We start from the raw sequence: 25,524 nt of genomic DNA on the forward strand, positions 1-25,524 counted from the left end.
TGGGGCAAAGAATTTTCAACTAATTTTGTCACAAACAGATGTGGGTATGACTCGCTACTTGCTTTTATACCACTATTTATACCAAAACATTTTTCGAATCGGGCATAGAAATCACTAGTGTCTTCATCTTGCTTTTGTTTACAGGCTGAAATTGCACCCCAGTCTTCCTTTTTCGTAGTTAATAAACGTGGCAGTACCTGTACTAATAAACCTGGCAGTGCTTTAGTTTTGTCCCCAAGCCCCGAACCTGGACCTCGGGCCTTTTCTTCTGCTTCTAATGCTGTCCAATCTATCTTTTGGTCTCCTACCTCCCACTCTTTTTCCTTGAGTTTTTCATAAATGCCAGCAGGCATTAATACCTTCAATATTGTCATAATGTCGGGATAGGTATACTCTCCCATGAGTAACATGTCTTTAATTTCTCGGTGGAAACCCGCTGGGTCTTTGTCATGACTGGGTACCACTTTCTTCATTTCTAACAATTCTATTTTCGATATGGGCGTATATACATATACACGTTTAAACTGATTGTCCTCGCCCTTTATTGGGTGTACTTCTCGTAAGGGATTCTGTCTGTCCATGTAATACATCGGTCTTTCCTTGATGGGCAATGAAACATGTTCTGGACATACAAAAAGAATGTACTGCCTTCTAGATTCTAGTATTTCCTTAATTAACTTAGTACCTGAACCTTTCCATCTATTCGTGAGTAATTCAGTCAATATATCTGGTAAGGGACCAGGATCTGAATGTTGGCTTTTATATAGTATAAGAAGTTGTTGAATCATATAAATCCCAGCTAAACGCTGTTCATCTGGGGTGAGGTTCAAAAATGTGTGTGCTACTGTATCATCACCATATTTTCCGGGACTGTCAACCCAATGAACGGCTGACCTGGCTAATTCTTGTTCATCCATAGAATCGAGAAAATGATAACCCCTTCGTTCTCGGAGTAATTTGTCCACGGCTTGGAACGAATGCTCGGGGGACCTTATATTTATTATAGGTGTTTGGAAATTCCTGTTATTATCTGGACATATCGGACGTATCGGGTCAGTAAAACATCTGGTACTATTACAAGATCTTCCTCTACCTACATAGGCTATGGTGTCTGACTGTCCTATGGGCAGTCCTGATCCTTCTTCCTCCTCGTTTTGTTCCAAATGGTCTACCGTTAATCTTTCTTCGTGTAGGCGTTCTATTTCTTTACGAATCTTTCGGCACATGGCTATTATACATTTTTGCCTATCATGTCTCCCTTCTGATATATTCTGGCTCCATCTGGTAAGAGTTTGCATTATTTCCGGGTCTACCCCCGGTCGGTCTTGATTTCTGATCACACAATTTATAAGGAAACGTAACAGTTCCCCCTGTATTTCCACTTTCTGGTATTCCATAGCTCTGTTAATACATTCTGAATCTCGCCCTGTTTGGACAAAATGGTATATATTATCTAGATGCGCAGCCATTCCTGGTAACTTCCCTAAATACACTGCGGCTCGTCTGATACGTAATGATGCCATGATCATTTCGTCCTCTTTGCCGGGCACAGGGTCATATCTACAATCTATAAGAAGTTCCTTAAGCGTGCGGGCATTTATGAGTTTGGGGGTACGTGGATGTGCTGACTCTCGAAAGGTAAGTTTATTTATTCTGGGTGGCGTAGAAAAAATATTGGTAGCACCTCCAGTAGCCCCGTCTGGAGTATCGGGCGTGAAAGGATTCGTAGAACGTGATACAGCAACTATAGGTGTGGATGACACAGCTATAGAAGTAGCTGTAGGAACGGATGTGGAAACAGATGTGCTTGCCGGAACTTGTGTCAGAACTTGTTGCTGTAAAGATACGGGTACTGGATCTTGGCGTTGAATATCCCTGGCAGGCGGTCTATGCGGGGCGGGATTAGCATACTCGGGAGCTGCGTCATCTAAATATGAGGAAAGAAAAACATCTTCTGCGGTTCTAGGATGCCCCTTAGGATGTACTTTTATTGGAAATAATGGGGGTGGCAAGTCTTTTGGTATCCCCGCAGTAGCCTTAGGTAATCCCTCGGCCAGAAGGGGATACATACCCTTCATAAGGGCATGTCTTTGTCTGTCTACTTGTTCTGATTTCACTCGTGCACCTTCTTCAATTAATAGATCTTCTTGGACTTTATTTGAATTCTCTTTACTCTTCTCTTCCTGTCTACGTGCTTTTTCTGTGCGTCTATACGATTCTTTACGCCATAATTCAATGGCGTCCTTCTGTGATTGTCTAGCTTTCTTTTTCCATAATTCTTCCTCTACTTTCACGATGCACTCTGCATCCCAGGTCCCAGCTGCGGGCCACCTCTGACTTTCTGGTAATTCCTTAGTGTAGTCTACCCATAAATCAAGAAATAATATAGCGTCTAGGCCATGCTTATGATACATAAAGTACCCTGGAGTGTCCCTAGGAGGAATAGGAACAGCTTCTTCGAGTACCCCTTTTCTAGTCGTGATCTGTCTTAATTTTGAAAAGAGCGGCATATTGAAAACTGATCTGATACTTGATCTTGAACAAACTTAATACAGTAATCACAATAATGAACAGTCATTCATACCACAATATACAGAACGTATTTAAAACATTTAACATTTAACATTTAACTGGGCAACAATGATGATGACGATTTAAGAAAAATTTAATCACTAAACATAATACTCAACTTTAACTGAATTATTCTGAATTCATATACTTGATATACTAGATATACTGCTAAACAGTACAGTTACACTGCTGAAACAGTGCAGACCGGATTTGTGTACCCAAATCCGTCTTGACCGGCACAACCTATGTGCACGTCAGAACGCCTCCCCAGTAATGGTACTAACCGGGTAGCTCGGAAACGGAAGGCCTCGGAAACTGAACTGAACTTGAACCGGACTGGACTCGACTTGAACACTTCGGAAACCGGACTCGACTTGGGACTTCGGAAACTGGTGGGCCTCTGTATACCTCGGATCTTGCTCTCTCAGCTAGGCTCTGGTCGGGATACTTCGCACTTCTCACCGCCTCGTCTGGGTGTTGATCGCAGCCTCAGTCGCCCCCGCTTGACCGGAGGGAGATACAGGAAATCCTGCTGGTACGCGTTGTTGTCCGTCCAGCTGTGGCAGGAGACCGGGCCTGCAACGCACCGCCGGCGCGTGAGATGAGAAAGTGTCCCTGTTCGGGCGCCATTTATGTGGTAAATAATTTAATTACCGGGACTTAATTTGATACAGAAACATAATAAAAATAGCTCAGTAAATAAGAGGCAGAATCCGTGGTATTAGAGGTTCGGAGTGGGCTTTATTCCAATGGTCGATTATAATCGGTTGCTCCAAGTTCCATCACCACGAAGGTTCAGGAAGTGAAGTACATACGTTATTGACAATCAATTACTTTTATACAATAAGCATTACAGTGAAGCAAATACAAGAGGCGTAACAATTGATAGTGGAGATAATATATTCATACGTGGCAAAGATAGGCGTAACTGGGTGTGTTTAAAGAACGTCATCAGATGTGATGTCATAAGAGGGTGGTTACATGAAAGAATTTCGCAATGTCAGCAGAAATACTTGGCAGAGATGCGCGCACAGCAGCATGACGTGTGATTGACGTGCAACTAGGGGGTGAAGGGGACTTGACATTTAGCTCTACATGTGGCGACAGAAGTCTGGAGGGTCAAGTCAACCTAATCCCAAATCATATCTAACATCCTATGTTTAAAGAACTATGTTATCCAAAAGAGAGGTCTCTCAGAGTAAAATCTTATTCTATACTGACTATACTGAATGTTAGTGCGTGTACAAGCGTCTAAGTGTCTACACTAGATGCGAGGGCAGGAGTCTTCCATAGTAACAGGGCTATGAATTACTTGCATGAAGACAGGGAAGCCGGGCCTTTGCTCGGTAGCTGGCAGAATGTTTACTTAAGCTACTAGACAGGAATGCATTGGATAGGGACGGAGGAGATAATTTCCGAAGGTGAAATACAGTTCTTGGCAGGCAGCAGGCTGATGTCAGGCTTCGTGAGCCGCGCAGGGGATGAGACAAGGTTCATGGTCACAGATGCAGGCTCGGACTGGAGCTTCAGAGACAGAAAGCAAGAAAAGCTTGATGACAGAATCAGGGCCTACTTGCCTGGACTGTAAAATAGCATAAGTGAACCATATAAAGGCGGTGGCCTTTCGTACTTAGGAGTGGAATATCCAGCCCATTCATGGCGGATCTTAAAGAGGACATGTTAACGGTGGACGCACATGTATTTGCGTCTTCATAGCTGGAACTGGAGGGAACATACATGTACTTGTAACATGTACATAGAACCGTTGGGGTCCAAGATAGGGGACATAACTGACCAGAAAAATCCATATTTCCACTTACCTATGTTTTCTTCTGTTGCAGGCTTCGCAGGCAGACCCCCATACTTTGACACAGGCATACGTGAGTTCAAGCAGGAGAGGTAATTGTTTGGTAGAGTTAAACTGTGGTGCATCTTGATCATTGTAGTATAATATACTTACCCATGTTTTCTTCTGTTGCAGGCTTCGCAGGCAGACCCCCATACTTTGACACAGGCATACGTAAGTTCAAGCAGGAGAGGTAATTGTTTGGTAGAGTTAAACTGTGGTGCATCTTGATTATTGTAGTATAAAGGATTGCATGCATGAGCTAGGCGTCAACGTAAGCCATGTTCCCTTATCTTGCAGGCTTTGTGGCACAGCAGGTTAAAACCGGCTGGCACGGAAATGTTCAAGCGCAAAGCTGTCACTATGGGAGAGTGCAGTGCGTCACCACAAAGGAAGAAATGTTGCCTTGTATTCAAGGAAGAGTGGATGAAGGAAATTGTGGAGGCTGAGACGCAGAAATCGCGAAGCAAGGTCCGCGTGCAACTCGGGGAACTTTTCCAATACAGTCCAGACGTGGGCTTGATTTGCAAAGCATGTGCCGAAGCCAAGATTGTTGGGGACTTTTCCACAGGGAAGAAATGGAGTGATGGCTGGAAACTGGATTACATGAAACGCCATCTACTTAGCAAAGTACACGAGTCTGCCATGGTGATCTTGAGAAACAGAAGTGCTGCTGCCAGGTTTGGTTTTGGAGTGCGGGCTATGCTGACAGAAACTGCCACTGACAAAGCAAATAGAATGGAAGTAGGTGAACGCCAAAGATCTGTGCCTGAAGAGATAAAGATTCTCATCAACAACGTGCTGCTGGCAGTCAAAATGAATACTTCAATGTTATCTGTACAAGACATCCATGACCACCTAGCTTTGTATGTCAAGATACCAGACAGCTGGAGGAGCAAGAACTATGCCTTTGAGTTCCTTGAGGCCATCAATAGCGTGATACACTGTGAAGCTATGGCAGAACTTCGTAACGCTTTGTATCACACATTGATAATTGATGAGAGCACTGATATTTCTGTTTCAAAAATGCTCATCCTGTACTTCAAGTTCCGACCAGTAACATCAACAGATCACAAAACACAGTTTGGGGGCATAGTGAAGCTGACTAGTTGCAATGCTGAGGCTATCACTAGTGCTGTGAAAGATTTCTACACTGCCAATGAACTGGACCTTATGAAAATGGTCATGTTCACATCTGATGGTGCGTCCGTGATGTTGGGTAAGAATAATGGTTTTGCTACTCGCCTTAAACAATCCATACCTCATCTAGTTGAGCAGCATTGTGTCGCCCATCGAGAAGATTTGGGAGTTGATGATGCCTGGAAAAGGGTTCCAATGGTTAAAGAGATGGAGACATTATTGAGGACTGTCTACACTGTGTTCTCCAGATCTCCAGCAAGGAAGTCCAAGCTGGATGAAATTGCATCGGTCACTGAATGTGAAGTGGTCTCTTTTCGACCACTGAATGAAGTCCGGTGGCTTTCAAGGCATTTTGCTGTTGGGGCACTAATTTGTAATTACGAGGCTGTTCTTAAGTACTTTGAGCATGAGAAAGTTGAGGAGAATGATCCAGTTGCTAAGTATTGTTATAAAAAGCTATCAAACTCCAACTACCATATTTCACTTGCAGTACTTAATGACGTTCTGGGTGAATTTGCATCTTTGTGCAAACTGTTCCAAAAAAGTTCTCTGACTACTGTTGAAGCTGTACAGTATGCAAGAGCAAAGATTGGCCAAGTTAAGCAACAGTATTTGGGGGACACTGTCTTTTGGAGCAGTAATGTAAGAGATCTGATGGTGTTGTACAAGGAAAGGCAAGAGTTTGACAGTGGGCCTATTTTGTCTTTTGTTTCCCTCCTTTGTGAGCACATGCAAAAAAGGTTCCCTGAAGATGAGCTAAAAGAATGGGCAAGTTTTGAAATCCAGGCTATGGCCGCACAATCACATTTTGATTTTGGGCCTGAGAATATACAAAGACTTGTAGAAAAGTATAAAAATGTCTTGGTCCTGGGTGATTGCGAAACACCAGAAGATGTTGTTCGACAGTACAGAGACTATAAATATGTGGTGGCAGAACATGTAAAGGGTGGGTTATTTACCACCTTTCAAGACATGGTGAATTTCACTGTACGCAATGCTGCTCAGTATAGTGTGGTCTCTCAGCTTGTAGATGTCTGCGCAACGTTTCAAGCATCTAGTGCAGATTGTGAACGAGGATTCAGCCTCATGAATACTATAAAGAGTAAATTGAGGAATAGACTAGAGCAGAAGCATTTGGATATGCTGATGAGGACAAAGGCCTACCTCCTGAACGGGCAAGTTGACCTAGATCGAGTTTATCACCACTGGAAAAATGCCAAAGATCGCCGTGAGAAGCAACCCTGTCACCCCTCTAGTGATGCCACTTGACATGTCTCCCTTATTGTTTATATGTGATATTGACAATTAACAGTGCTCAAGTTAAGAATATTTATTAAAATCTTATGATGGTACCACCGTTTAAGTCTTGTGCTTTTCTAAACTTGAAGTGTACTTGCCTGTGTAACCAATTCATGTCATGGCGTGTTTATCCAATTTGGAAACTGCCCTTAAGACACTTATTGTGGCACTGTATGTGTGAAAATGCACCATCTTTAAACGTTCTGAGTGACATTTGGCGCCGCGCACACGCGTGGTCTGGTTCCTGGCGCACATAGCCATGGTTGCAACGCACAGAGACCCTCCACTGCCGCACACAGAGCAAAGAAATTAGAGGGAACATTGCTCACGACCCCTCAAATCAAGTACAGTTAACCGTTCCAAATGCACTGCCTACAGCGCGTGCTTCAAACAAATGCGCCGTTCAACAGTGCGTACTTCAAACAAACAAGTTACTCACCGGGTGCACCCAGGTACGGATGTTCGTTCTCCGCTGCCAACCTCTCACCACCAATACGGTCAGCTCCTGGGTCAAGCCCGTAGGACCCTGGTAAAGGGTCACTAGCAGCAGAGGGTATCCCGATCGGGAGCGCGGAGCAGACGTAGACTCCCCTCCGCCCACCCGGCCAAAACACCCTCGATCCTCTCACCCGTTTACGGGGAGGGAAAGACCCTATCACGGGGTCCCTTTGTGGTCGCCAACTGAAGTAATCTAATAGTAATCCCAAGTGCCACACTTACCAGTGGCCCGCAATATCAAGTCAATAATAAGCAGTTGGCAACGTAGAAGGTTCAAGCGTTTATTGGCCACAACAGAACTCTACATAGAGGAGCCTCATCGAACCTCACCCATCAGGTGCACCGAGGAAGACTGCTGGCTCATTCACAGAACCACACTTATATACATTACAGATTCAGCATACAAAGCATTGCAAGTGGAAAAGTACCAGTTAGCCCTAGAGCTCCTGGATGAGCTCATACCGTCTGCACACATAAGGTTACTATCTCTTCGGAGAAGGTCGGCGGGGTGACTCCCTTTCGTCTCGGGCTCAGAGGAATGTGTCTTGATACTCCCTACTGCAGATGTGACCTTGGCCCTCAGTCGTAAATACAATTCACCCTGTCTTTAGGCTGGTACGAGCTAAATTATACAGATGGTGTTCTAAGAGAACCACGTGATCTGGGCACCCCTAGTCATAATCCAAGATGGCCGTAGTGTGGCTTCCCGGTGCTTTCTATCAAACAAGACACAGAAAGGAATGGGCCATCTTATAAAGCAAATCAAGATGTACGTAGTAAAAGAGATACAACCCAAGATACGCTATGCTAACTTTATATACTGGCCCGAATCCCATAATAGATTAACCCAGCACCCATAAACTTTAAGACATACATTCTCTTTTACCAACGGAAAATGTTTCCATGTGGAGAAACCTCTTACCCAATCGTGTTTATGAATACTCACAAAGGTGTAGGTGTTCACCAGCTTTGCATGGTATTCCCTCTCCCATTCCTGAAAGTACATTTGCTCCCACATAATATTGTATCAGGATGAGAGCATCCCAAGGTATGTGGATCATTTTCAATCTAAGCTTTGTGGGGCTCAAATTGTCAAAGTGCAGGGAAGAGGGATTAACCTGCTCCCCACCCCTCTAAGGTGCTAAAATAAACACAGGAGAGAGGAAAATACCCATCTTGCGCTGAGCATAGATTGCAGATAAGGCACTAACCTCCTCCAGTCCCACCACATGAACCAGGGGAAAGGAAAGCTACTGAGGCAGATGTCTGCCAACCACACCGATGAAGCAACGTCAAGTTGAGGGGACAGCACAGCCCAGGCAAATAGTTATAATTTTGCCCTGGGTTACCTGGTGGCTGGATGAGAAAATGCTATGTTTCCCAGGCTAGAGGGGAACACTAGGGGTCTCTCCCCTCTAATGTCACCCTGAGAGCAAGCTAGCCATTCACCAATGAGCAAATAGGTGTTTTATTTAACACAAGTGTTCAAAATGTCCTGGGGAGCCGTTGGGTCTCAAAGCCATTTTCTCTAATGCAAGAATATATGATTTAGATGAGCTAGTAAAAAACATAGGTTTCAACACTATATGGTGCTGAACGTGTCAAGGCGAATTAACCTGAAGTTTTATCTCAGGTTGAGAACATATTTTTCTTTCTGCTGCTAAGGTGTAATGTCATTAAACGACAGTGGGTAACACTGTAGAGCTCTTTGCATCGTGTTATCCTCAACTATAATGCTACCAGGTTTTGTTGCAATAGATCTACAAAGTTCTAAAAAAGCTTTTCCTTAAATCACAATCCTGTATATAGAGAAGGGTGATCATTTTCAGGCACTCGGCCCGACATAGGGAGTGCTCCCATGATTTCTACCCTGCCTTTTTGATGTTATAAAAATACAACACCCAGCATTCTTTTAGAATTTTGCTGGGTGGAAGTGTTCTTTTTATACATTGAGGACAAATGGGTTTCCTTACTGTAGAAGATGCGGCCATTCTCAGCCACAACTCAAAGCTAGCGCAGGAACATCTCATCAGCCAGCCATCAGAGATAGGGCGATGAATATCCTTGTAAAGGAAGCAAAAGGCTACAGCTGGTGCTTGAGACCCATGGAACTTGGAAAGGCAGCTAAACTGCATACTATGGTACCTTATATGATCCGGAACTACTTACCCTCCGAATAGCTTCGGTCAGGATAACACTATGAATTACATTTTATTCATGCGGGTCAAAAAAAAGTCTCAATTAGATGACATTTTTTGGCATTAAAAGACAATGTTTTTAGCTTTGTCCATGTTGTTGGAACTGCAGGAGGCCCTGCAGCACTTATGCAAAACAGAGTGCCTATACTTTGTCTCTGCAGGGGATCCTCCAAACACTCATTCACATGTTCGACTATGATGGCGGGAGGCAGTAGCTCTTGTACCTGAGATGGCTGTCCATGGATACCAGACTTTTCCCCCTTTATTTATGGTATTTCAAGCACATGATACATCATGATAATGAATACAATTACAGCTGAGTTCGTGGTTGAGTAGCACTAGGTTGTGATTCTGCAATAGTACAATTTACAGTCAGGTTCATCAGACGCAAAAATATAGAATACATGTACAGAAAAAAAAACAGGGTTAAACAAGCATTTCATTAGTAAACTTCTAATTTATTGTTCTTGTATAGCGCATCTACATTTACAAGGTCAGCATAGCATCTCGCGCAGTCATTTCCAAAAGTAACATAGCTCTGTACCACATTTCCCAGGGGAGTGTTACGTATGCATGTTCAACTGACTACACCTGCCATTTCTGTGGCAGTATCTCTCATTGTTACGTTGTCACCCGGTCCTGCAAGGAATGTTTGGTAAGGGCCCCATATTTGCTTAGGGCGACTCTGTGGTGGGAGTAGCTCTTGATAGGTGTCTGATTGTGTATTGCAGTAAGCCATATCAGCATGCCATTCCTTAAGTGCTGGTAGTAATCCTCGGGCCCAGAGCATTGCGATTCTTAGGCTCGCTAATAACAAACCCATGGCCACTAGGCGCCTGACATTTTCCTGTATCCCCTTGTACCCAAACAATGCCCCAAGCGGGGTCAATTCTAACGTTGACAGTTAGGAGTATCCTGCAGCCCATTGCTGTGTAATCGGACTGGTGTGTAGTATACCTTGTTAATGTATTTAAAGTGTATCAATCTATGCCTTCTATTTAAAGAAACCGTTTTATCACAGAACAACTGTTTTGCCATTGCTTATCACTTATAGATTTTCCTAGGTTACTTTGCTGCACACTTCTGGCCTTGGACACTTCATGTTGACAGGCTTCTTGCGCTTATGCATATAGTCTAGCCATTAAGTGATTGGGAGTAGACATGTGGATGAGACGTATGCGCCTGCATTTTCGAGGGCTCTAGAATTTCCTCCCCAAGCAAGCTGCGGAGTGCATGCCGGGCCCTATAATAGTAGAACTGTTGAAGGGCCGTTGAATTATCTAATGGCATTCTCACATCTTCCCAATCATGCATGGTCTGGCACCTAGGGAAACCTAGCAAACCTATAACTTTTTGAAAACTAGGCACCCAGTGGAATCCAGGATGGGGTGACTTGTCTGGCTCTCACCAGGTTCTGTTATCCAGAATCCCCCGCAAACCGCAAATTACGCTGAAAAAATCACTTTTTACTCAAATTTCTGTGTGGGAAAGTTCTGGAATCTGCGTGGATCCACAAATTACCTCCCACCCAGCTTTCCCCCAGGTTTCCCGATAAAAATGGTACCTCACTTGCGTGGGTGGGTCAAGGACCTGCGACAGGCAAGGGCCCAAAACCTATTGAGGCGACATTACAATTACCTATCACAAACCAACCTGGTTTTGCAAGGGGGGTCCCATGAGTTTTTGGCCCGGGGCTCGGTGACCATCTAGGGAATCTTACCAAACCCACACATTTCAGGAAACTAGACACCCGGGGGAGACCAGCGAGGTATGACTTGCATGGGTCCCCTAACATTCTCCTACCCAGAATCCCCTGCAAACCACAAATTTCGCTGAAAAAATCACTTTTTTCTCAAATTTCTGTGTGGGAAAGGTCTAGAATCTGCATGGATCCACAAATGTCCTCCCACACAGCGTTCCCCAGGTCTCCCGATAAAAATCGTACCTCACTCACGTGGGTGGGTCAAGGACCCGCGACAGGCAAGGGCCCAAAACCTATTGAGGCGACATCAAAATTACTTATCACAAACCAACCTGGTTTTGCAAGGGGGATCCCATGAGTTTTTGGCCCGGGATCGGCGGCCATCTAGGGAAACCTACCAAACCCACACATATCTGGAAACTAGACACCCGGGGGAGTCCAGCAAGGTATGGCTTGTGTGGTTCCCCCAACATTCTCCTATCCAGAATCCCCTGCAAACCTAAAATATTGCTGAAAAAATCACACATTCCCTCCCACCCAGCATTCCCCCAGCCAGCCAAGCGCCAGTACACGCACACCGCCAGCCAAGCGCCAGTCCAGGCACACCGCCAGCCAAGCGCCAGCCCACACACCACCAGCCAAGTGCCAGCCCACACACACCGACAGCCAAGCGCCAATCCAGGCACACCACCAGCCAAGCGCCAGTCCACGCACACCGCCAAACCAAGCACCAGCACACACACCGCCAGCCAAGCGCCAGTCCACGCACACCACTAGCCAACTGCCAGCCTACACACACCGCCATCACATTTAGGATTTTTTTATACAAAAAAGAAAACACAAACAAATTGCAAATAGATACAAATCTACTAACACAAAATCTGAAACTAAATACATTGCACAAATGCCAACCTTGAAACTGAACAAAAAACATAAAACAATAGAGACTAGGCAGTTCACTTTACCACTCATGGATGCTCCCAAAAATTATTTTGCGTGTGGTACATTCTAAAACAAGCAGGCACACACAGCCCAGGGTTAGAAGGACACTCGGTGCAGTACATACGGGTCTCCTTCTGCATACCTCTTCGCCAACAGACTACATCTCCTACTGGGAAAGTCTTTTGAGGGTGTGGGAGGAATGTGATCAGGAAAGTGGCGATCTTTCAATCTAGCAACATCCTCCACCACTCCAACTCTAAGAACACTTGCCTGTTCCACTAGAACAAGGCTGCCTATTACAGACTCCTGAAACTTAGCAAAAAAATGCTTTGACTCAGGACAAGAATCCTTGAATACAACAAAAGCATTAAAGGTTGCCAAGTGGAAAAGATGGATGGCCAACTTCTTATATCAAATGTAAGCCTTACGAAGAGCAGCATAAGGTTCCAGCCTCTGATCTACTCTATCAACACCACCCATGTGCCTATTATAGTCTAAAATGCACACAGGTTTGCACGCTTCAGCAACCTGACCCCAAACAGTCACAGGTGAAGTGCTTTCATCATGGATGGTAGTCAGCATGTAAACATTTCTCCTGTCAGAAAACTTCATAGCTAGAAGTTCCTCACAATGCAACGCACTGCACTGTCCCCGCACAAGCTTTTGACAAACAAGTTCCTTTGGGAAACCTTTACGGTTAGAGCGGATTGTGCCACAGTGTCCACTTTGGCCAATTCCCTGAACAACCGCACACCAGTGTAGAAGTTATCTACATATCAATGGTGACCTTTATTAAAAAGTCCTCTACCAAGTTCCCACACAATTTTCTCAGTCACTCCAAAAGTGGACGGACAACCAGGGGGGTTAATCCTGGATTCCTTAGCGGTGTACACCCTGAAATTAGAGACATATCCAGTCCTACTGTCACACAGCATATACAGCTTAATTCCATAGCGTGCCCTCTTACTAGGAATGTAGTGCCTAAAAACCAAGTGGCCCTTGAACAAGACCAAAGACTTATCCACTGCTATTTCTTTCCCTGGAGCATAGATCTCAGAAAATCAATCAACAAAGTGATCAATGACAGGCCAAATCTTAAAAAGACGGTCACACTCAGGGTGATCTCGTGGCAACGCTAAACCATTATCGACAAAATGCAGCATCCGAAGCAGAAGCAATTACCTATCACGACTCATGACTGACGTAAATATAGCCGTTGCCATCAAGGGACTAGTAGACCAATATGCAGACATTGATGGCTTCCTTAGCAAGCCCATCAAAAAAGTTAAACCCAAGAACCTCTTCATCTCTTCCAGATTTGTGGGATTCCACCAGGTAGCTCTAGAGTGGGGCTTAATGCTGGCACTGTTGTCCCTCAAAAACTGTTCAGCATACAAATTAGTCTGCTCAACAATCTCTGCCAAAAACACATCTTCCATAAACAACTGAAAAAGATTTATCGGCAAAAATATTTCTGTATTCACTCTACACCCTGGAACACCAGTAAAGTCTGGCAATGCCAGCTGCGCCATGCTTGGGGCAACTCAGAGGTCATCACTTCCAACTGGAAGCCTTGCAGCCCCAGGCTGCAGCCCAGATGCCTCTTGCTGCACTATCGGCACATCAATGTCCTCCTCTAAAACAGGCACTTCATCTGCACTAAGAGTATCTTCATCCACACTGAGAGTAGCTTCATCATCCGATGACTCCATGTGGAGAGAAAACTCACTGCCTGAATCTTCCGCTCCCTCCTCTGCCTCAGATGCAGAGTCAGTCTCTAAACTGTGGTCAGAGGAAGACTCAAAGAGCATACCAACAAGCTGCTGAGCAGTAACCCTGCGGCTAGCCATTATCCTTACTAAGAAAGGAGACTGCACAAACAACAACCAACACTGTGCAAAATAAGTAAGTTAAAAAAAATGTGTGCCTTTATCACAAAGATCTATATACTTAAACTATACAATTCACTTGCAAGAGACAGCTACACTCACCAGCACCTACTCTGCAGAGAGACAGCAAAAACCAAAGATATCCCACTAGAAAGAAAAAAACAAAACCAATTAATCACAATACACATTGAGCACAAATGCAAAAAGTTTTTCACACTCAAAAAACAGAAGCCAAACATACTGCTATTATTACACCATTTGCAAAAAACACATTCATGCAGAGAAATAAAACTCATTTACATTGTACAAAAAAAAAGTCTCTTACCAAACACAAGCAACTGCACAAACAGCAGAACCAAAAGTAACGAAACTGCAACCTGGAACAGTTTAAAGAGCAAAAGCTTTCAACTAGAACAGAAAGGGAGAAATAAAGCTTTACAACGTGTAATTCACAAGAAATAAAACAATTAACATTATAACATGCTATGTCACTACCCAAATGGTCAATCTGCCAGATGGGCCTTCAAATAGGGCTGTGAAAAATGGGGGGTGAACTTGCCCAGGGGATCGGATGAGCTTGTCTGAGGTTGAGGCAGGAAACAGCAGACAGAAATGTTCCCCCCTTGCAAAAGAAATAAATCCCTGGTGCCTAGTAGGGTTTTCTGCCTCCCCCTCCCGCATAGGGCAAAAAGGCCAATAAAAGGGACACATCTGTCCCCAGGAGGGGCAGAAAAAACATTAACCAAATTTTACCCCCTTGGAAGCAACCATGTCGCTTTCATTACACACAAAACAAAATCCCTGGTGCCTAGTGGGTTTTCTGCCCCCCCCACCCCACGGGGGCAGGAAGGCCAAAATAACAGGCCGAATACACATATTAAAAAAATCTGCCCCCTGGAAGCGACCTTGCCCAAGGGGTCGCTTCCATTTTAATTATAAGTCCCCGGTGTGTAGTGGGGTTTTCTGCCCCCCCCCCCCCCCCCGGGGTTGAAAGGCTAAAACAAGGGCCAATCTGCCCCCAGGGGGGCAGAATACACATTAAAAATAAATGCCCCCCCCCCAAAAGCGACCCTTGCCCAAGGAGTCACTTCCATTTAAATTTTAAAGAGCTCCCTGGTGTCTAGTGAGGTATTGCCAAATACACGGGCCCAGGGGGGGCAGAATACACATTTTAAAAAAATGTGACCCCTGGAAGCGACCCTTCCCCAAGGGGTCACTTCCGATTGTTTTTTTTAAGTATCCCTGGCTCTAGTGGGCTTTTCTGCCCCCACTGGGGCCCGAAACCCCAAAAACACAGGCAATCTGTCCCCAGGGGGGCAGAAAAGTCTTTAAAATATGTGTCCCCTAAGGAAGCGACCCTTGCCCAAGGGGTCACTTCCTTTACATAATTAAAGGACTCCCTGGTGTCTAGTGGGGTATTCTGGCAGAAAGGCCAAATACACGAGGTCACTTCCATTTTTTACAAAAAGAAATCCCTGGCTCTAGTGGGCTTTTCTGCCCCCCCCCCCCCCCTCCCCCTGGGGCCAGAAACGCCAAAAAACCCAGGCGATCTGCCCAGCGCCAGCGCTTCCCCCATGGGTGGGTGCCATGACGGAGTGGTTCCGTCATGAACACACGCCGACCGTGCCTCATGACGGAACCGCTCCGTCATGAGCACGGAAAGGGTTAAGGTGAGCATCCCTTAATCAGCAGAAACAAACTTACTGCAAATAAGTGTCATGGACTATTACTCTTTACTAGTTCGGCCTAGTAAAGCTAATTTAAGCAAACCTAAATTAGGTACAAACAATAATGTAAATATAAAACAATCATGAATCAACTGTTTAAGTACACTAGTTAAGGAATGGCTGTTGAACTACTCTGAGCGCTGAAGGATAAATATGATCAAATACAGAAGAAATTGTACAACCAAGGCTAATGTTTTCCCACAACAATTTAGACTGAGTTGAGGACTTCCCTAAGATACATCTAAACATTCAGATTGTTTGTTAATAAAATATTGTTGACCTATCACCATTCCCATTCTTTGAGGACAATGATGAATGTCTCAGCAGTCACCAGTCAAGTTTTTGTTGTCACACCAATGTCAGGCAGGTTAACCAGCATCTCAATTATCAAATCAGTGGTCCACTATGCAGAGGGTATTGTGGCAGTCGAAGCAGGGACACACCAAAGTTATCTTAAACTAAGCAGGAAAAGACTGATCTTCTAAAGTCCTGTCCCCGTCTTTATTGAAGAACAAATATCAGACATGGTTATCTCAGTCTGGACTTTTAAGAGGGGAGAAATTGTAAAATGATTACTTCTTCAACTGAAGCTGTCAATCAAGATGTCTGCTGTTTATCCCCTGTAGATTCTAAAAGTGGTAGTGGATGTTTCAGTTAACTTGTTGGTTTATGCAAGGCAACAGTGGTAGTGGGCATGCTGTATATTAACTTTAAAGAATGCAAAGAGTTCAGAACTCATTGAGAAAGTTGATTTTTGGCTTTATTATCAGCTCACAAAAAAAGTTGCTGTCGGCATGGCTCGCGGGTGGAGGGTGGGTTGGTTTGCGGGGGGTCACACGTGGGGGGGTCATAATAAAAACATTTTAAAACTTTCCTCGAGACCGGGTCCCGCGTCTTCTTTGCTCATGCTCTCTTGCTCTTCTGCCTTCGACAGGAACAGGAAGCAGGCAGCCAGGCTCCCTCCCCTAAGTCAATCACAACGCTGCAGTGCAGCTTTGGGATTGGTCTGAGCGCCATGACACGGAGCTCAGCCAGGGGCAGGAGAGGTGGGCATGTTCTCCATGCAGGCTGCAATGCAGCCTGCATGGAGAAGGGGAAAGTGTGCATGGCTGGGTTGAGTGGTCCGGGATAGCCGCCCAAACATTCATTGCACACTCAGAAGAGGGTAAACCACTCCTCCCCTGCTCTGCTCCGTAAGCAGAGCAGCCCCGCTCCCTCGCCCGCCGGCAAAGGAAAGTTGTTACCATTTTATGTTTTTGCTTCTTGAACTGCAAGACCACTGCCTACTCTTAACAAATGAAATAATACTATTCATTTTTCTTTTTTTTTAAGGAAAACGGGATGCAATTTAAAAAAAAAAAAAGACTGCTTCATTTAAAAGCAATCATAGACGTGGTGGTTTCCTGACCTCAGCAGGCCACCATCCCTGTGTTTTTAGTATTTCCTAATGGGTCTCAAATTGCGACCTACCTTATGAATATTAATAAGGTAGGTCAATTTGCAACCCATGGAGTTTCATATATTCAAACAGTGATTACCTAATTGCGATTCGCATTTAGGTAATCGCTATGTCTAATAATAATACATATGGACTCAAGTTATTAGAGAAGTTGCTACATTTCTTGCAACAAAGAGTGGATGCATTTTTGCCAACCTATGATCAGTTACAGTCTTAGATTCCATTTTAATGGTGTTGAAGTACATTATTAGGTCGTCTTGCATAGAGGCTGACAGGTGAAGATAAAGTTAGTATTATTAATTTATAACAACAATGCTTCAGAATCTGAGATCACAGCCGCATGGCACCTAAGCAAGAAGGACCCCTTGGTAAACTTGAATGCATCGCAGAAAAGCCAAGGATCTCAGTGAGATTAGCACTTGAATCAAGAACCATTAACCAAGCAGTCTGCAATTGAGAGTTTCCAAGGCCTTCCTCATACTGGGAGCATAATAGAGTTGAACATTAGTTGTTTAAAATGTGATAACCTCTACAATGAAACAAGAACATATGTATGAAAAGGAATTAGGCAACAGGAATGTCTGTCAAGTCACTGTGGTTTAAGATGCCTGATTCTGAGTGCATGTGGGTGTCCCTGCTGCAAGCATGGTGTGGGCACAGCATTAGAAGTTAAAGTTCTGGTCAGTGAGGGCAGACATTATCGCAGAGTAACAGTTAGCAGCTACTGTGGTTTCTAACAGCTATACATGTATTACAGGTAATTTGTTAAAAGCAGCTGCAACTAGAATATGGATTAAAATAATTGGAATGACTAAAGGGTTGAAAAATCTGACTTATAAAAGGGCATATTGAAACAAGTGAAGCTTGGAAGAAGTGTGTCAGTAGTGCCTGGATTCTGCCCCCGATTTTTATGTACCCTATGCTCTGGCAGATCACAGCTGAAAGCAGAGAGCTGGTAATCTGTGTACAAAGTGTAGTAGGCTTGCCCATTATCTGATCTTGTACTTAGAGCACAAGAAGCTCAGATTTTAAATCCAGGGTAAGCTGCAGCTGATTGAGCTCGCCATTTGAGGTTGTGGAGCAGAAAGGTGCCTGAGTCCTTGACCCTTGCACACCAAGCAGTCAAGCAGATGCTGCAAGCGGCAGTGCACCGGGTTGGACCAGCCCTCCACAGCTACTCTGCTGTCAAAGCATAGGTCCCAAAATCGTAGGAAATGTGCAGTTGGGATCGCTTGTAATGCGGCCTAATCTGAACCCTGGAAACAAGGTCTCTCCCTGCAGACCTATTGCCTCGACGCTGTAACAGGCCCCAACAATCAACGTTGGAGGTGGGCAGAATTGGGGGGTTAGCAAAAGAACAGACAGCAGGAGGAGGGTGGGATGGACAAACAATACTGGAAAGGGTGTGGTAATCAAGACCACGGATGGTGGGAGGGGGATAGGGCAAGCAAGGACGTGTAGCACAGAAGGGCACCTGTAAACAAATGAATCAGTACTTGGTCCATGCTCCATTGAAAGGAGAAGAAAAGTGAAACTGGATGTGATTCCCGGATGCAATAACGAAAAGCGAGAGAATAAAAGTGACAGTGAAGGCAACCCATGGTAAGTAATGAATTAGTTAAAAGTCCCTCTTAAGAGTTTTAGTTTTATTTAGACACAATAAATTGTCAAAAAGTGACAACGTATGAGCGCTAACTGCAAACTCAACTTGAACAGAAAGACCGGCATGAAAAGACTGCATAAACAGAATTTGGGGAAAAGGAGGGAGGAATTTATTTGATGGTCAGAATAAAAATGAATATGAAAGACTAATGAAGAAATTATGGAGAAAAGAGAGGATGCAGAGGGGGTCCTAGAAACGAATCCTGAGGTATCCCATATAGATGAGAGAGGGACAGAAGAAAAGAAGAATGTACAAAATCAGAGCAGTTGGACAGGTAGGAGGATAGCCTCCTGTGAGCAGTTCCCAGATGATTTAGTGAGGAACCAGCATGCTTATCTATAAAATGATCAACTGTGTCAAAAGCAGAGCTGAGGTCAAGCAGAAAAAGAATAAACATTGGACGTTTATCATCATACCAGTGCTAAGGTTTAGTCTTTAATCTAATATGTATTATTTCTCCACAGTTTCATTCCTGAGCGGGCTGAAGTAGCTCTGAACAACCTTCATGATATCAAATTTGATGCCACTGTTCGATCCAACAACAAAGACAAGTAGAAGACAGGAGTTCATCAGGAACAGGCACCATAATATTCCAAAGAGAGTCGACACAGACACAAAGAGTGTTGACATAAGACCTTCATTGTTGAGACAAAAAGGCACTTTGTTGAAAGTGATAATAATAATAATAAAAATGGCTTTACATTTGTCTTCTTTTTACTTGGAACTAAACAGCACATTTTACATGACTTAGTTCCCAAACAGTTAAACTCTGTATAACAAATGGCTTTTCTTACATTTATATTTTTCATTTCCTAAAAGATACTGAGTGTCTGCTATTTTTATTTAGTGCTCTCACTGTAGGTAATTAAGGTGCAGACTTGTGGTGTACATGAGCACTTGCAACAATGCACCCCCTTCCAACATCAAATTATTTTAGAAAAGGAGCATTGACCAGTTCTTTCTTGAGATCCACAAAAGCCTGATCTTGTTCTACCCTCCATAAGAACTCATTGTTCTTTTTCAATAACTTACGTAAACACTCAACACAGTTATCGATGAATCTAGAGTTAAATTCTGTAAGGCCCAAAAATGACAACAATTCTTCCTTAGTCTTTGGAACCAGGGCATCCTCAACAGCTTTAACATGAATTTGTTTAGGCTTAATTCCGATCTTAGCGATGCTGTGTCCCAAGAATTCCACCTCATCACAATTCAATTTACATTTAGATACTTTTAGAGTCAAACCTTTTTGCCGCACCTTTGAAGTACACCCTTAAATTAGTAAGATGTTCTACATCATTTTTTCCATAGACCAAAATGTTGACTTGAAATGCAATGGCCCTCCGGACACTTCCTAAAGTTTTCTTCATCAATCCCTGAAAAACAGATGCTGCTCTAGCCAGCCTGAATGGCACTCTGCAGAACTGAAACTATCCTTCTGGGGTAACAAATGCAGTCAAATGGCATGATGCTTCCTGTAATTCTATCTGAGGATATGCACTAGCAAAATCTAACGTGGAGAAGACTATTGCCCCAGCCAGAGTGGAAACATGCTCATGCAAATTTAGTAAAGGATGTCTATCAATCTATAGTTTGTTGTTAAGGCTCCTAAGGTCCACACATAGTCTAAGATCTCCAGAATGCTTCAAAACAATAACCACCGGAGACACCCTTGGTGAAGGCTCCATAGGTTTAATTACATTTTTCTTACATAAATCCTGTAACATCTCTTTCAACTTCACTCTGTACATCAGAGTAACATTTTGACTTTATGCCTCACTGTAACATCATTTTTCAGTAAACAGTTTTGTGTTGGAACCCGATAAACTTCCCCAAATTATCAGAAAAAGCTTCTGGGAATTCTGTCTTGACATCAACAACACACTATCATTTTTTGCATCTTCTACTATGTACACAGGTGGAATAGCATTGGGGTCTAATTTCATGTTCAACTCTTGCTGATGCGGCCATCCCAAAATGGGTTCACTGTTAGCAGCCATATACAATATACATTTTCCCTCGAGTTTTCCTTTCCTTGAAACAATTATTAGCCCAAAAATAACTCAGAAAATCAGTCCTATGTCCAGTATATCTACCAGGGCGCACATCCAGAACCAATAATTTCTCACTTAGCCAAATTTACTCCCAGAGGGCTTTACTAATGATACAGTACCATGCACATGAGACTACCACATGACTCCACACTTTTTCCATTAATGTACACAACATACTTTGGAAAACTATTTACCCCTCCATCCCCCACACATAGTATGGCGTTGGGATTTAACTCTTCCTCATACTCATTTACCACACAATTGACATTTGTTTCAGGTTTAATCTTCCGCACCCTTCAAAAATGTCCCCTTTTCCTACAACGGCTACAAGTTTTGTCCGATGCAGGGCAACCTTTGAAGTTTCCAAGATGAAAACTGCTGCCACATCTGCAACAGATTTTCTTCTCATTGGGAACCAGTTTTAATGGCATTGACACTAGTACTGGACTCTGGTCTCTTTCTGTCCCCTCTACCAATGCTACTATTTCGACTGCTCTATGCTCTTGGCAATACTAATAGCAGCATTCAACGTCATGTCTGTGCCCACCCAGAGTCTTTCTTTCACCTGCTTACTTTTAGTTTTCATCATTACTTGATTTCTTTAAACCTGGTCATACGTTATGGTCTCAAAGGCACATGATGCTGCTAAAGCTCTAAGAGCTGACATATTCTTTAATACTCTAATCAACTTTTTGTGCTCTGGATAAAACTTAAACCTCTCCATTACAGTGTTGATTTTTTTCCATATCTCTCAAACAGCTGTTTCACTGCACACTCGAACACATTCAAATCACCAGGATTTTCCACAGGAAACAATGTTGCAAATCCTTAAAGACCCACACCTCATAAAGTGTGTTTTAATAAAGCCAATTTCCTTTGAGGCGTACAATCCTCCTCTTCCCACTCATTGACATAAGCCAAAAACACAGCAAACCATAATTCCCACTCCTTGGGGGGTCCTACTTACCCTGCAAAAATGACAGTGGAGGAGCAATACTGGACACGGTGTTGAAAAATATAATACTATCCTCCAAAGAATACAGGAAAAATTGGATCAGTAGAAATAGAGTGATGTAGTAAAAATTATGTCATGTGATACAGGTACACCAAGAAACAATATACTCTAGCACACCAAACACCTCTGTAAAATTAACAATGCAATATGTGTGTATCACTATGGGTATACTGTTGCAATATAGTATACTGTAGACACAAAACAGTGAATTTATATCTACATCCAAACTGTGCTCCAACTAGGCACAACAATATGGACTAAAGAACTATTTTTTTTTCCCTTGAGTATACAAAGAAATTTAAAATGAGGCAATGGTGCAAGTTCACTCGTAGTCCCAAAACATGGTGAGCGCTGCTTATTGCAAAGGTGAGCGTATCACCACACTACCAGGCTACTGAACACACCTATCTTCACAGGCCTGGAAGATGAGACTGGGAAGAAGCCTGTTAAATGGTGACCCAGTGGCGTAGGAGGGGGGGGGGTGGTGGGTGCGGCTGCCCCAGGTGTCATCACTGAGGGGGGTGACAAAATGGCAAAAATATGTGTTTTAAACATATTTTTGCCATGTTGTCAAGCTGGGGGTGACAAGAAATTTTCCGCACCGTGTACTATCTGACCTTGCTACGCCAGTGAAGTAGGGTGACCAGAATTTTCAAACAAAAAAAACAGGACATTTCACAAAAATAGAAGAAGGACTACAATTGTACGTCAAGCGAGCGCCCAGAATGACAGCGCTCCTCAGCAGAGAATTACAAAACAGGCAGTAAGAACATACATAAGATGCAATTTTTAAATCCAGTAGCTTGCCTGTGAATTAAATTGTTTTCTTGGAACAACTGCTAACTATCCCTGCTTTGTAAAACATAAAAAAACACCTCCCCCTGTTTTTAGTCGACCCTCTCCAAAAACAGTGACATGAGCTAAATTTCTCGATATCTGCCCGGACAGCTGTTGAAAAAACTGGACCGTCCTGGCAAATCAGGGACATCTGGTCATCCTACACTGAGGTGACCTCCTCATCCTCACGATGAAGAAGGTCATACACAGTGACGAAAATTCATGCTGATGGTGGAGTTCAGCATGGACGCTCAAGCACTGATCATGCGGTCAAACTGCTCCTCTGCTCGCCCGCAAGCCTCTGCAACTGCTTGCACCAGCCCGCAGCTCGAGCGAATTAGTGCTTGCACCAGCCTACAGCTCGAGCCCCAACAGCAGGAGATTTGACAAAGAGCGCGGCCCGCTTCAGTGCTCAAGACAGCCTCTCCAAAGTGTTTGAAATCCAGAGGGCACTGCCAGGCAGACACCTCCACTCCGCTGGTCTTTCCTCTCATCCACAGCCATGCAGACACTGGCCAAATCCTGCTTCCCTGCTCCGGGTCCCACACCTAGCTGGACTACAGTGATGTTGTGGCTGCTTCAACTTTCGGTCATCGCCAAAATATGTAATAACGAAGGGCCATATTATCAAGGAACGCCAATAACATTATCGCCTCTTTAGCGGCAGGAAACTGCCGTTAAAGCGGCGATAATGGGCTTGATAATATGCCCTTGTGAATTCCCATAGAAGCCCAGGTTCACACCAGAGCCTGGGCTTCTATGGGAATTCACATGGGCATATTATCAAGCCCATTATCGCTGCTTTGGCTGCAGTTTCCTGCCGCTAAAGCGGCGATAATGTTATCGGTGTTCCTTGATAATATGGCCCGAGGTCTTCCACAAAGTTAGGGGCATATTATCAAGGACGGCGTTAAGCGGCAGGAAACTGCCGCTAAAAGCGGCGATAATGGGCTTGATAATATGCTGCAGAGAATTCCAATAGAAGCCCATGTTCTGGTGTGAACATGGGCTTCTATTGGAATTCTCTGCGGCATAATATCAAGCTCATTATCGCCGCTTTAGCGGCAGTTTCCTGCCGCTTAACGCCGTCCTTGATAATATGCCCCTTAGAGAGGTAAGGTTAATTTGTAGGTATGAGCAGCCACAACGCGCACAGCAACAGCACTCGCCTGGCTCTTGCAACTGGCACCCATAGAATTCCTCCACAGTTCTAGCCCTAGCGCTCCACCCTTAACATTCCACGCACATGCAGGTCCTCCCCCAGCCCAAACCAGAACATAGAACACAACACTTTTACAATACATTTCTTTGGTATTCATCTTTTGCAGTTTGTCACGCTCAAAAGCTGATTATGCAAATAAATACTTTATTGGTAATTGTTGATGTTAAGACAGGAAATGAGAGACCGTCCTCAACGGCGAGTGAGGGGAGAATAGGCACATTTGTTTCTTGGAAGTATCCCGTAAAAGACCAGGCAGAGCTATTCACGCACAGAAAGTGATGAAACTGGCTTTATATGGCCCCTCCTCCAGCAGATAGCAAGTCACTGTTTGCCAGGAGCAGAAGGGCAGCGCAAGCCTCTGAGCGTCTTTCAAGATGGCAAATCTGAGGCTTGCGTCCGGTTCTCTTCCGCGCATTTCTCGCAGCTCACATCTCTCTCTCTGCTGAAATGCAGGTAATAGCAGGAACCGCTGCTGCAGACGGGTGGGGCCAGTAACAGTCCCTGCTGCACTCTTTATAAAGGATGATCTGCTGCCATCTAGTGGATCACTTTAGAGGTGTTATGCTTTAGCTGAAAACCTCGTATTTGGGTCTCGCCTGACCGAGCGCATGCGCTGGTCTGGCGAGACTCATTGAGAGGGCTCCAAAACGTGCTACCAGGCCAGCCTAGAGCTACAGTGCATGTGAGCGGGCACGCGCGTCGCGCTTGACGCAATTGCATTCACTTTCACGGCCGCTTTGATGTTTGATCGCGATCATTTAAAATGTAGCAGTCAAAGAGAGTGTGAACAACTGTGCAGCTGGCTTCGCTACTTTTGTTATTACTAATTTATAGTTCCACTACATTTCACTAGAGGAGAGCAAAGTTCCAATCTTGACCTCGTATATTGGTGAAGCTGTCAAACTGCAGAGTAGGAGTTTACTGAGGGAGGAGTTGGAGATGCACAACGAGTTGTTGCAAGAAGACGGTCAGGTAAAAGATAGTTTGAGTGATAATTCTCCTGTTTCGGGTTTTCTGCAGACTTTTTTCTCCCACAAACCTACCTACAGCAAAGGTAGTACCGTCACGATTCCTTTTTACATTTTAACCTTTGCAAACTTAGTTCATAAATTTGCAAAGGTTTAAAATGTTATGGAGGAAAACTTTACAAGAACAGACACCCTGGGTTTTACAACCAAATTTCACAGGATAGTGCTTTCGCTTTACAGTTAAAGAATATATCCCCCTTGTATATTTTATATCACTCTCGTTTTTTTCACGTGTATGCCTGACGTGCTGGGAGGAATCTGAACTGCATCTGTTTCCATCAAACTGTTCTGCAATCCACCACGCACCCTACCTTCAGTTTTCGTGTCAGTTCCATGAGCCGGTGTGTGCTTGTTCCAAAGGTTCCTTGAGCTCTTCCCTAGGGGCTGTGTCCGTTCTCCCCACAGACTCCGCGTCTTTCCTCAGGAATGGGCGT

At 44.1% G+C, this 25,524-nt stretch overlaps 1 protein-coding gene across 1 annotated transcript; it reads left to right on the forward strand.

Moving 5' to 3' along the window:
• The first annotated feature begins 4,410 nt into the window (after positions 1-4,410).
• LOC146866454 (zinc finger protein 862-like) lies at positions 4,411-19,489 on the forward strand. Its single transcript, XM_085640652.1, has 4 exons — positions 4,411-4,470; positions 4,718-5,997; positions 18,790-18,873; positions 19,399-19,489. The coding sequence occupies exons 2-4, from the start codon at positions 4,757-4,759 to the stop codon at positions 19,487-19,489; spliced, it is 1,416 nt and encodes a 471-aa protein (XP_085496778.1). The 5' UTR covers positions 4,411-4,470; positions 4,718-4,756.
• The last annotated feature ends 6,035 nt before the right edge of the window (positions 19,490-25,524 follow it).

The sequence above is a fragment of the Triturus cristatus genome, chromosome 2_1, assembly GCF_964204655.1.
Source record: "Triturus cristatus chromosome 2_1, aTriCri1.1, whole genome shotgun sequence".
Taxonomy (NCBI): Eukaryota; Metazoa; Chordata; class Amphibia; order Caudata; family Salamandridae; genus Triturus; species Triturus cristatus.

Excerpts from the sequence above, each read along its gene's own strand:
- LOC146866454 (XM_085640652.1), top strand. The coding sequence starts at position 4,757 with ATGTTCAAGCGCAAAGCTGTCACTATGGGAGAGTGCAGTGCGTCACCA. Across the intron at positions 5,998-18,789 it reads GAGAATGATCCAGTTGCTAA|GAGAAGAAAAGTGAAACTGG; the intron begins GTATTGTTATAA and ends CTCCATTGAAAG. Across the intron at positions 18,874-19,398 it reads GACAGTGAAGGCAACCCATG|TTTCATTCCTGAGCGGGCTG; the intron begins GTAAGTAATGAA and ends ATTTCTCCACAG.